The sequence below is a fragment of the Anopheles coluzzii genome, chromosome 3 (genome assembly GCF_943734685.1).
Source record: "Anopheles coluzzii chromosome 3, AcolN3, whole genome shotgun sequence".
In the NCBI taxonomy this organism is placed as follows: Eukaryota; Metazoa; Arthropoda; class Insecta; order Diptera; family Culicidae; genus Anopheles; species Anopheles coluzzii.
In genome coordinates, this window is record NC_064671.1 from 10161451 (window position 1) to 10175040 (window position 13590).

The window sequence follows — 13590 nt, forward strand, 5'->3', positions numbered from 1 at the left end:
AGATTCATCGTTGAGCTGCTTTACCGGAGGCTGCCGAACACCGGTAGCAGTAACGACCTGGCGGAGCTGTGCTTTGACGAAAGAATTCAACAGAAACCCACGGATGGACGGCACTGGAAGGCATTTTGCTAAAACAATTATTGGCGCCCGCATCCAATCACGCTTTGGGCTCTTCTTTTACGCGCTTCAAACACCTCGACGACGATGAAACATTGTCTACGACAGGTTAATGCGCGATGGTTCTCACCGTATAAGGAAATTCGCTGCTACAATGTTCTCTCGATCGTGTGGTAATATTAAAGTTACCTCTTCTTCTCGCTGAAAGACTGTTAAGGAAATAAACAGCTTTTATGTCCAAGAAGAATGAGCTTCCCAAAAACTGCTGGAACCGTTTTGTTCCCCAGCCTTTCCTAATAGCTTCATAATTGAAATATCAATTTGGAAGTAACCACCGACAGTTTCGCTCAAACCAACTGCTTAACTTGACTTGGCTTTTTCAGTTTTCCCATCAACTGCTTGAATTGGTTGAAAAAAAATGGTCCTAAAGAACCCATTTGCGTACAATTTTGCTTGATAAAGCGAGGACAACCAAATTTTTTGGCAATTTATGGTTGCTTAATCGAGACAGCAGGCTCCCGTTCTGCTCGATCGCTTATTCGCCAATTATCACTCCCAAACTGCATGGTCACTATCGCTCTCTCTCTCTCTCTCCCCAAGATCTCCCCAGACAGCAAGGGCCACCATCTGCATTGAGCTTCTTATTTCAGAGCGCGCCTGATTAGCGCGGCCACAGTTCATCTGGCAGACGGCAGTCGCCTCCCGTGCGATAAGCAAAAAGGCAATTAGACTCCGCGAATTATTGCAAACGATCGGCGGACAATTCTACTGTATTGCTACTGAATTGCTTGGCGACGAATGCCGCATCGCCGCAGACATCTTCGAACTTTCCCCCAAGTGGAAGTCAATTAACTTTACCACCATTAACCCTTCTTGCGATTACTGGACTGGCCTTATCAGTGCTTGGCAAAGATCTGCCACTGAAGCTCCAAATGGAGATCGCTTTACCGAATGGCGACACGATCAAGCTGAAGCGATCGTAAAATTGCAATGTTCATTACCGGCTGCTAATGGTCGACTAGAGAACGGGGAGCGAGTGAGCGGACTCATGTACGATGCCAGCCAGAGGCCCATAAACACAAGCCGATGCCAATGAAGAAAATCTAGCTTTCCAAGCGTGTTCAAACGCCAACGAGATCCGATCGGTCGTTTCAATTTCCAATATGCCTCCCTCCCGTGGAGCCAATGGAGCGTACAGATCTCGCCCAGAAATCCTTGGAATGTCTGGAAGGCGTGTGCTTTTTTTTCTTTTTTCTGCTGTCCATTTAATAAACTCCCCGTGGAGACTGCTGCTGCTGCTCGGTTGGCCATCTGGACCCCTGTCCGTTGGCAGCTGGGGCAACCCCGGGGGCAAGGTGATTTCCAAAATCTGCAAACCAGCAATCGGTTCAGTGAACTTCTGGCACAGACGGTTGCACAACTTTGTGTGGCGTGCGCAACTTTGGCACGATAACTTCTCGTCGTTTCACGTCGCTTTGCATCTCTTGTCGTTGGTCAGTTTCTGTTTTGCAGTGAAGTTGCTGCACAAAAGCGATTCAATCGCATAATGCCTGCCAATCTAAGCTATGATTGGGAGCGTTGGACCAACCTCTACCCACGGAGTTGCTGGGGGAACTGGTAGGCTGTATTGCAACTTTGAAAATGGAACAGCATGTATTGGAACTGTCTGGAGCGTTTTTTTTACTTTTGTACCCTAATGTGTCTATCAGTGTTGTCAAACTGCTTTGTACTGCACCATACTTTTCTTCCCAAAGCCGTTGACTTCGCTGACTTCTCCTACATAGAAACGTCCACGTACTTCAAACGATTAAAATGTTCCCTTCATCGTACGAAGTGTGTGGTGCTGCTGCAGGGCTGATTGTAAATAATATCGCTTTCCACCCAGGCATTAGGCGGTGAAAGGCATTTACTTGAGGGACTTGCATCTATCTGCACCTCGCCACGGACCCAAGCAGGCGAAGGGACCTTATCCCGCAAAAGGTGTTCCGTATCCCACGTGTCGGTGTCAAATAAAGTTTACTTGTTTTCTCTTTCACTTTCTATCGGCCCGGGCTTGAACTGTACGGTAACTGGTAAAACGTGTTAAAATGTACCGCCAGCGTGCATTGTCCTTTCCGGATATGTTAAAAAGGCGGTCCATTGCTCCTGCCTCACTAAGGCCCTCCTTCATTATGCAATCTGTCCGTTATCCAACGGTAAGTCATCGAAGGAGAGAAAAAAAAAAGCTTATCACACAGAGCAACCAGCTCGAAAACGTGTGTCAATCATCTGTTGGGCCGTTTTCTGTTAGAAAACATCCAGTGGAATGTACCAACAACTATCCTAACAAATAGTGCATACAAATTGAAGCGTGTTTTTACTTTGAAAGATGGTTTATGTTCGTCAAAAAGACAACAAAACCCACGTGTTAGTTTTTATTGTTTTCATCTCATCCACTGCAGCAAAACTTTAAACATTCTCCACTATCGCTTCGCTGCCGGGCAATCGTTTCACTTTTAACGCAACTGACCGTTTGGAATGTGCCGAAAAGTACACAAAGTCAGTCCGCACAAGTCCCCCGTAGGCTAAGGGTAAGCAAGTGAAAGATAAACCACGGCGTTGGGGAGAGGTTAGAGGCTAGAGAAAGCCATTGATGGTAACCTCATGGAAAAAATGCCATCCAAAACAGTCCCTGTGATACGAGGCAGAGAGAGAAGGTGCACCACCTCTGTGGCCTCATAGGTCTCAGGCACGAGTTTATCACTGCGCTGGTCGGAAAATGAAAGCTAACATTGCACGGGTCAACATTTTTCCTTGTTGATTTATCGTTCGTTTCGCTGCCGTTTTGCCAGTATTGCAGTAAAGGCACGTTTCGGGCGGAAATGATTTAGCACGGGCTAATTAATTAATTGCTTAATAAAGCAACAGCCATTCCTTGCCACTACACGGACCGTAAGCGTTGGTTTGATTTTGCAACAAACCCGTTAAACTGGAACGGTTAGATATTCAAGCAATTTTGCAATTTCACTGCGAATTGATGTGTTGCTGTTTGCAGGATGGTTGATAAATATTTTGAAGTTCTTTACACCTTGAAAGCCTATTTTCCCTATTACACCCGCAGACTATCGATCTTGATTCACTTAACCAGATCCTAAATTATTACCCTTCTTAATGCCCTTCTTTCCCCTCAAGCTCATCTTCAATTAGCCCACAACAACGATCGCGGCACGATTTATGGCGCTAGCGATATCGCCCCTAATGTGCAAACGCTTTTACTTTGCTAATAAGCAAAAACCGCTCAGCCCCTTTTTATCGCCCGAATGCATCTCGAATGCGCTTAAGCACGGGCGCTTCCTCCGCGACAGCTAAAAAAGGGGGCTTGCAGCGAGCTGCAAAGCGGATTAACTCGCCGAGAACCTCAGAACGATCGATCGATTACCATCCATCAATGCCCGCCCTACGCAATGGCACGCGTGTGGACCGGGCTGGCGCTCGCGGGCCGCCTTAGTCAAATCTGTTCAAAGCAAAGTGCATCTTCCACCAACGCGATCCAGGCTTTCCGGTTTCGTCACTCAGCCTCGCGGCAAGAGTAGGCTTCAGATCACGTTCTAACGTGCCTAAACAAGTTTTCTGGCTTGAAAGAAAACGCTTACTGCGCGGCCCAAGAAGTGTTTCGAACAACCGTACGAGCCGTTAAGATCGCTTCTGATGTTTCGTGCTGCGTAATCCGAGTCATTTCCGGTGGTTTTCTAACGTTCGAAGCCTCCTCGTACGGTGCTTGTTGATTCCACCCAAAAAACGCCTGCGTTGAAGATATTCGATGCTGTCTTCCTCTGCTAAATGAGGCTCAACGGCTATCAAATAAATTTTTATGGCACGAACGAAACATCCTGTGTGTGTGTGTTGCGAAAAACTTGTTCTGGCGCGTGTTAAACATTTGCCTCGCCCGGCGCTCCGTTGACAGGCTCACTCGATCATCCTCAGCCTTTTTGCGGCTTGTCAACCGGTGCAGCGCGGTCAACTACCGCGCCTCGCGATGAAGCCTTAATCCGTTTATTTTGGTGTCTCAGGTGTCGGACAATCCTCTTCGAACACAACACTCTCCGGACGGTGAAAGAACCCCACGGCCAAACCCTTTGCGCTTAATGCTGCTTTTAGCGCGCCGAGCCGAGCGGTGGTACAAGTGTCTACAGTATCTCCACGTCCCCGTGTTTCCGTCCTTACGATCGATCCTGCCGATAGTTGGTGTAGCGATTATTTATGGGTACTATTTCAGCGGTTGATTAATAAACCGCATTACTTTATGGGTGTCTTTCCTTGGTGCAACGTACATTTTTTTGTTCTGCTTAACACTCTCATCCAGCTTTCGGTCACGGTCGATGGTGAATCATGCAAAAACAAAAGCAAATGTACACCCGCCATGTTCACGTTGCGGTGGATTGTTCATTAACATTCTCGCACCAGATCCCGGACGGCAGATAAACTGGCTGTTCTTTTGCGGCATTTCCCCAAGGGACCGCGCGTTTTGCGCGTGGGCGACAGTGTGAAAGGACATTGCCACCACGGTGCAATAAATCTCGGCACCGTGCGGCAAACAAACCCATTAGACCCCGAATACCTTCCCTTTGGAGTGTGGTGAAGGTCCAGGATGATCAGAATAATTGAAGCCACAGTTCGACGCCTGTCAGCAGCGAGAGATCGATGTGGTCAAGGCGTCCAGGTACCGTCCGACGATCGCTCATCTTCCCGTACACTGGTTAGCCAGATTGTTGGGTATGATATAAAACCGAAACGTTTTAATTGGCACGTACGGGAAGTGCTTTTCGGGTTGTTTTATGCTTTATCTTGATCGTGTTGGTGTAAGTTCATAAAAAAAGACTTTAAAACACGAGTCAATATAGAGTAGAAAACAGCCAATATAGAAAGTCAATGCAGTTGCACATTTTCGTTGAGGTTCTAGAGCTTTATATATTGTATGACATGTCTTTTAGGTCCATTTTACACAAGAACCATCGCGAATTCTCCATGCCCATTTCAATACATTCCCGATCGTCTCCAACCTCTTCAGACGACCTTACAGAAACACGCATACGAAGATCCCAGCGATATCTTGCACCCGCCGTAGCCTTAACGACCTCTCATTAATTAACCTAAAGCCGTTACCGTACCATCTCAAGCTAATTGTACTAAATGGTGCAACTGCGTTTCGCACACCTTCCCGCCTAAATCCCCCCTCCTCCCCCTGCCTCGTCATCCCGTTCTCCGAAATGACAGTTGCAACAATAAATCACCACCTGCTGCAACTTGATCAACCCCTTTGCTGACACTGATGACTGGCCCGCCGCCCCGTCCAACGCGCACTAATTGCGCACCGTAAAGTCGGCGCGCGGTGTTTTATTACTGCACTGCGCCACTGCCAATTGCGTACCGAACGGCTAGAAATCCTCACCTACCAACACCATTATGTTGACATTCGAGCTGGAACTGTAGAATTCCCGTGATGATTTCCCCCGTTTGTTGCTCTGCTGTGGCAGAGACATAAATCCAATCCAAACGGATAGGCTCTCCCGGGGTCTTCTTTGCTGCAATGGCTCCGGTGCGCTCAGGTGCGCATCGCAGTTCACCGCGCCACGCCGCTTTTTGCGTTGGCTACTTCGATGTTTGGTCTTTGTTCTTTCTCATAACAGGAGCTTGAATGTGTACAAACATTCAGAATTGCTTAGTACGACACATTTTGCCTGCTTGTTGATGCGATTTGGCATGAATGCGTCACACATTGGAGCGGTTGAGTTTGGAGCAACAAGAATAGCAGAAAGCTCCATTCCCCGTTGAGTACGCGCGTGCACTCTTTGGACATTGGAGCAACACAATTACTGGACGGATTCATCCTCAGGGCATTTCAAAGAGCTCCCCGCTCGAAGGATGCGTGTTTGCCTGTGTTCCGCGTGCCATTACCAGGTGCAGCTACCTGTTGAAGACGGACAACGCAGGCAAGAAAGGATTTCTCCAGCAGTGCGCTCTGCGCTATGCAATGCCCATAGGATGCAAGTTATGTCGCAGTGTAATGATCCCTTAAAGATACACTTTTTATTGTGCCTATAAAGATGAATTCAATTAAGCTCGAGCGGGCAAAACGGCGAAACATTTTCATTTCCATCCTTGTGCTCCTCCTTGTACCACCCTTTTTTTCCTTCTAAACATTCGTTTTCTTTCTCTCCCCTCTTCTTGTGCAGAGTTTATCGACCGGCCGCCGTCGCAACGCAAACGACAAACACTTAACCCCCCCCGGACCCGATGCGATAATTGGCCCGGCACCACGATGAGATGGTTTAAACGATCGACCGAGTCGCCGAAACTGCTCAGCCTGTCCCCGCTGCGACACTCCGAGTCCGGGAATGTGTACGGCGGTAATGAACCACCGTACGCCGGGCTGGCTGCACACGATCACGCCCGGACAACGATCCGGCGGCGCAGTGCGGGCGATGGCGGTGGACTGTTTGGGATGAATCCGGCCGGTGGTGGTGATGGTGAAGGACACGAGGAGCCACTGTCAGTGCCGGCGGGCCTGTCCAACTCTCCGTCCAGCTCGTCCACTACGTCCGGTTCGTCCAGTTCGAGCGTATCCTCACCGTCGTCCACCTCCAACTCGTCCAGCTCGTGCACCACGAGCAGTTCGCCGTTTTCCTACACCAGTGACAGCAAGGGCAGCAGCGTCAGCAGTACCGGTACGCACAAGATCCTACAGTCCGGAACCGCCACCATACCCAGGAAGTCCCGTATAGGTAAGTCTCCCGCAAACCTTTTAATCCTGCACAAATCCTGCCCGGAAAGTGAGATTCGAACAGGAAGTGAACCATTTCGGAGGTGCCCAAAAAATCAACCTGTTTGGTTCGTTGACAGCTTAACGATCGGAAACGGATCGCGTTTGCACTGGAGATCACACCGAAGTTGCGCTTTAAAGCGTGCTGCCCGTTTCGCACGCAAATGCTCGGGAATGCCTACGGGGTTTCGGGCAAGAGTGCACAGTGAATGGGTTGAAATCGTCCCAAAGTCCAAAGCGTCCGGACCATCATTCAACAGCTGTGTTTGGTTTTGGGGATGTTCGTGTGCGGATTAAGAGCACGCCATCTCGGATCTCGGTGTCTTCTAAGCACACACGCCGTGCGCTGGATTGAGGAAGAACGCAATCTGCGTCTGCGTCCGGCGTTCGCGATCGTTTCGAAATTGGTTTCTTCCAGGGAAAGATCATTTCACTCACTTGAGGGGTTTTGTTTTTTGCTCAATTTAGCGCACTTTCGAACATCTTCCGTGCAATTTGAACGCCTCGGGAGACTTTGTTACTTTGCACAACGTACCCCGTTCGGTTTCTTTTTTCAAGTTCTTGTTCTCATTAAACCACCGATGCTGCCCCCGTACAAACCCTAAAAATAGACCTTGCGGACCTTTCCACTGGTCGCTAATTGTTACGTTACGCCGTGGTGCGGCTTATCGCCGTGTGGTCGCTCCCGTACAATTGCCCCATTGCTCCCTGAAGAATGGCACCCATGATCATCCTAATGACCTCCCGCTGTGGATCGCCCGCGGCGGGAGTGTAGTAGCATCTGTAAAACGCCCCAGCCCCAGCAACATATTTCATCGTTAATCTTCTGCACAAGCGCGTGTGTCCACGTGTGACACATGACTTGGGTGCTGGATTCGCTTCCGAAACCGATGAACTTGTTCACTTAATTGCCTTCGCCTTGGCGATATTGATATGTGGTGTGTTGTGAGCGCGCGTTTGCCCGTGTATTGCCGTAGGAAGATCATCGGCGTTTTGTTGCAGAGAGGGGGGAACTCCTACTCCCGTGTGGGCTGCTTCGGAAGATGTTCTGCATAGTGATTTGGGCGAACGAGCCCAGAACGAGATATACCTCCCACGATTCGTTACCGTTGTCTAGGTGTGTCATATCTCGATCGTTGCTGTGGTGTCGAATAAAAATCACATAAAATACTCATATTTATAATGAACCTGCGCAGCAAAGTGCTGGCTTCTTGAAGAACGCCAGTTATGAGTTATGAGACACCCCTTTGAATGTTGACGCAATAGGGAAAGCTCGAACATCGCGTGGATGAGTGCGTGTTCCCTTTGGAAGAAAAAGGGGCATCTCGATCAATATTGAAGATAATTGGTTTCCCGAAAAGTGTGCTCCAAATTAGTACCAGGTCACAGAATGTGTGAAATAGAGAAATCAAAGTCCACGCTTCCACGCTCCAAAGAAAAAGTGGAACAGGAACTGCAGCGAATCGGAGCACCGGCGGGAAGAATGATGAACTTCATAAATCACACCATGATGTGAATGCACCGAACGGGATCTTGGAACCCGAGGTGTGCTGTACTTGCAGGTGAAACTACACCATACACCGTACGGGACAGCAAAAAGCCCCCAAGCGCTGGTCATTGTCATTGTCATGCAAGATTGGACCCCGTTTTGGGTTTCACGGAGTGTGCATATTTTACCACCCAAACACGCACACTCACATGACGGTTGGACGGAAGGTACAAATGGTGAGGGAGAAAAAGAAGCGAATTCAAAACAAAGCCACCAACAATCGCCCCAGTTAATGGGTGTTTTTGTTTGCTTCTGTTCGGTGCGGTGACATGTCCCACCGGTCAGTGGGCCACATGTTTGTCGAGAAGTCGGCTACAGAGCAGAAAGTTGGTGTACGAATATTTGGAGTGATTTTTTGCGGTTTTCTGGGGTGTTTGAAAAGATGTTCTGAAATTGTGGACATCATTCGCAGTAACATCAGATGTTGGGGACATTGTGGAAATAAAAGTGTTTTGAGAACAAGAGGGACACTCAGAGCACCCTGTAGACATGGCTGGAATTCCAGGAACAACTTCAATATTGCAACGAACATGAACACGGTAACACAGATGATGCAGGTTTTTTTCAAGACATGCAATTAATCCCATCTGTCATGTTGCACGCTTCCACAGTTCGGCAATCCGGGCAGTTCCGCAATGTCCGGTTAATTTATTCCTCCAAAACCTGAACTGGATTTCTTTGGGGGACTATTAATATACATCCAGACTGCAACGGTATGGCTTTTCACCTTAAGCCGTCTGACGATGATGATGATGGTGATGATGATGTAATTCCATTCCGATGCTGCAACCAATAAGTCTTTGATAGGCGGCCCTTACTCAAGCACCTTCCGATAAGCTCATCCGAAATGCGGTGGAAATGGAAATGAGTTATTTAGTAATCGGTGGATGAATGGACGCCTTAAATTAAGGTTTATTTTTTGTTCATGTTTCTTTCCCAGTTTGGGGAAATGGTTTTGGAAATCTGTATCAGCAGGGAACACTTGACCCCACTTGGGGTATTGAAGCTGGCTACAAATTATAGACCGTTTCTCTGTGGTGAGCAGAAGTGCATTGGAAATGGTTTAACCTTATTAATACAATTTGCTCACCCACCCATCCAGTGCTGCAAACCTGTTGGGGGTGTGTATGTGTATTGCACGATTCCACGACCGCCCATTAACCTACTGAACCGTGTCCGCTTGGATTGGAACAGCGAGCACAAGCGCAGCCCAGCCTCTGCTCCAGCAATTCGACAGGAAAGTGTAAAATACTTCCTCCGCAAGTAGCTTCTACTTTCCTCCACTCTCCAGAGACTTTGATAAGTGATTTTCATCCCGGCTGTAAGGAAGTACTTACCTTCCCTCTAACGCCCATGATCTTTGCTCTCCTCCCTCCCGCCAGCTCGCTCACCAGCTGTGTGATCTCAATCCCGCTGAATGCACTCGGCGAAATTGATCGGTTGACCCCGTGCCGAAGATTTCACCCCTCCCCGTGGTTGAGGGGTGAAATCTTGCAACCTTGCGCGGAAAATTGGTTCCAATTCGAACGTTTTGCCAGATTTTTCCGACTGTTGTAACTCTTGCTGTTGTAGTAATTGAAATTGCAGGAGGAGCACGTACAAACCATCCAAACCCTTCCGGTACGGTTCGGTGTTCATGTACACGGACGGACGTGCCTCACTGATTGGCACAGTCCAAGAAATCCGTTTGTTTTCCAAAAAAAAAAACCCTCCCGAAGACCCTTCGACCAACGACGGGCGTGGGCGCTGTAAAGCAACGGAAACGGAATGTTCAGTTCCTGTTGGAAGCATTCCCGAAGGGGACCATGGGTCGCTTTCTAGAAGAGCCCCGTTTTGAAAGAAAATAAGCCGCAGCGAATGTTTGTTGTAGGCAAAGGGGAAGTACTAAGGAAGTACTGCCGCCCCGAACTGGGTCAGACATAGGTCGTAATGACCCGATCAAACCGAGCCGAGATTTTGTGTAACTACTCTCTCCCTCTGTGTGTATGTAGGTGGAACGAGGTTGGTACATTCTTGTGCCACCGATTCAACTCGGAAGTACTCCGGGTGAAGAGCGTGAGGAGAAAGAACGATCGCGTAATGATGATGATGACCGACCCTTAGATGTGTGTCCACAGCTCCAGGTAGGCACGTGTGGGGTTTGCTCCAAGTTCCGTTGCAGTTCCGTTGCAGCGGTCGTTTTGTTTTGCAGGTTAACATCCCGCTCCGGCCATGAAAGGGTTGTAACACGATAAGTGCTTTAATTAGAGAGGCACTAGGTAGCGGTCCCGCGTGGTGTACCTCGATGTATAGCGCTCGATGAGCTTGACCCCATGGTTCATCTATTAATTCACCACCGGAGCTTGAATTGATCCGTTAACGAGCGATAATTGTGCGGTTAGGTGCGCGGTATCCAAAACTAATTCCATCCACGGTCCGTTTCTTAACCCGAGAGTGCAAGATCTCAATTCAGTTGTTAGGTTTCAGGTGTACAATTATGTTTCTCTCACAGCAAAAAAGACCTCATATTTCACACAGAACCGTCAAATTAGACAAGCGAAGCTCAAACGTTCAAGAACTGAACGTTACGCCGGTTCGCAAGCAAATCATCTCGGCGCTTTATTTCGCGATCGTTTTGTTCGGTTGCGCAAAAACCTGCGCATGCCTCCCAAACCCATCTCGCACGGACGCCACTTTTGGGATGTTGAACGCGCTCATAATCCGTTGCCTCGTTTGCCTAATCGTACGTACGGCGTCGTACGTAAAAGGGTAATCATAATCATTAGTGCAACAGCAACAGACCACCGCGAGCAAGGATGCACCGGCGTGATGAATTCCTGCACGTTTTCGGTTTTGTTTGCCGGTGTCCAGTCACCTTGGTGCTGGAGGTGACCGTACCCGGATCGTGCCGCTCATGTGCAGAATGCAAATTGGGTGGGAAGGAAGCTACAATTATGGTTTGCCGTTCGCTTGCCGCTGTGGTAGTGGGATGACTTAAAAAACGCTGCTTTATGCCATATGGTGATTAGTGTCCGCACGGATTGCAAAACATTGAAGTGATGCGATTCCATACGAGAACGCGATCTCAATCAATCGGAGACATGGTGCGGCTTCTATTCCACTTCAGCTACATAAAAGCACATTTCCTGCAGCATAAGTGCGGCGACGCTACGATGGCGCCTCTTTGCTTGCGCCGGATGCTACTGGAATAAATATAAATATCCCCAGCAGTTGACATTCCACACGATCATAACAGCCGTGCAGTTTCCCAGAACAACCGCATTGCAAGGGGAATAAAAATAAAAACCCACCGCTTCATTTCCTGTCGTAATTCGTTTGCGTTTCCACACTACGCAGATGCTAATAACTCACGTGCTCGTCGCACGTCGATGTCAGCGTCAGACTCGAGACGATCGCGTAAGCCTTTTACTGACGAGGATCGCAAGTTCTTGCGAAGACATTCTTTCTAGTGCTGTTGCTGCAAGACACATACGACGACCAGTAAAGGCCGATCGTTTGCGATCGTTATTTTATTAGAGACCGAGCGATTAGAGTTGATCTCATGGATTTTCCGGTTCGCCAGAGCTGGATGCGATGGACATAAGGCATACAATGTTTTGATGTGCGATTTCAAGAGATGCTGCAATGACCGTACCTTGCCCGGGTGACACGATCGCGCATTTGTTGGGTATGCGCTGGACCGGTCCGGTAATTACGGCGATCGTTTCTAGTCGCTCGAAATATCAATTGCATTGCTCACGACTGGTGATGACAGTTGTGGTGACTGCACCTGTTCTAGATCTGAGTCGTGATCGTGACGGCGGGAATAGGACGAGTGGTGCAAAAATCTGGTAATAATTTCTCTAATTGGAGCAATTTTGTTTCAGTAATCGGTTCAGATGTAGCTGGAATATCTGGAAGAATCCCGGTTTTGTTGTGGAATATCCAGGAGAGAGGTACTGATGGTGCGATGGTGGTTTTGTTCTTCAATTATAACTGTAGAAACTGCTAGAGGACGCTCTTTGAGGACATATCACAATAATTGCTTGACTTTATTCCCTTATTCCTCTACGAGGGCACAAGAAGACTTGTTTAGTAGAGATCGAGAAGACTATGACACCTGGGGTCATCTGGGTCTCAAGAAATCTTCATCATCCTATTCTTCAGGTGTATCTTATCGACATGAATACGCTCTCTTATATGACACATCTGTCGCAGAGAAGTAGCAATAGCATTGTGTTATTATACTCCTTCCAATCCTATAATGCCCCTTTAAACTCATGCTCGATTTGGAGGTGTCCATATATTTAAAACATTAAAGCCACTCATATTCCCCCTCACCAAAACGACGGTATAAAACCCGCTCAGACGGGCGCAAATTAACGCTTGATGGACAATAAAGCAAGGCAATAAATTATTTCATTCCTTCCGTCCGCAAACAAAAAGCACACGTTTGTTTGACGACCACGATGTTTGGACATTTCGCGTCATGCTTAGAAATGGTTCGGAAAAGACTTGCTATGTCCACCTACACGCCGCTTGCGACGGAAAGGAAAGAAAAACATAAATCCCACCCATTTGCAGCGAAATGCGATTCTTTTCGAGCTCTTTTACATGACAAAGCAGCACCTGGAGTGTTTGGAGGGATTTGTCTAGAATAACCAGTTGAATAATGTCCACTCCATGACGGGGGTTTCGTGCGGACGAGATCCATCCCCCTGTGTAACCTGTGTCGCATGTACAGTGGCTCAAGCTACTAAAAACCAGACGGCCATTAATTAATCTTCACGTCCAATAGCTTCACCCCGACAAGTGTCCGCAACGAGGGTTGGAACGATTCCCGGTGAGACAAATTTCGTGCCAAATCGCACACACACAGACTTTTTGCTAATGTGTGCTCATTTGCCATTAATCATAACGCCTCGCCGTTGGTCGTGTACCGATCCCACCAGTGTCACTGACCGCGGGAAGACACCGTGCGCGCACGTGAATTAAATGTGTTACAAACTAGACGTGCGCTTCGGGCTCAAAATAGATCAAACCCGCCATTGGCGGTGCACAATCTTTATTCGTCATGCTTCCACTGCACATTGGACACGGAGCATATCCCCCCCCACAAGTAAGCATACTAAACTGAGTGTACTGA

General features: G+C 48.2%; 1 protein-coding gene across 2 annotated transcripts in view; it reads left to right on the forward strand.

Moving 5' to 3' along the window:
* Window positions 1-13590, forward strand: part of LOC120956824 (streptococcal hemagglutinin-like) — a 65913-nt gene that overhangs the window by 43822 nt on the left and 8501 nt on the right. For both annotated transcript variants that reach the window (XM_040378576.2, XM_040378578.2), the window contains exon 4: window positions 6330-6878. In XM_040378576.2, the coding sequence (XP_040234510.2) occupies window positions 6416-6878 (463 nt within the window). In that variant the 5' untranslated portion in view covers window positions 6330-6415. The remainder of the gene's footprint in view (window positions 1-6329; window positions 6879-13590) is intronic.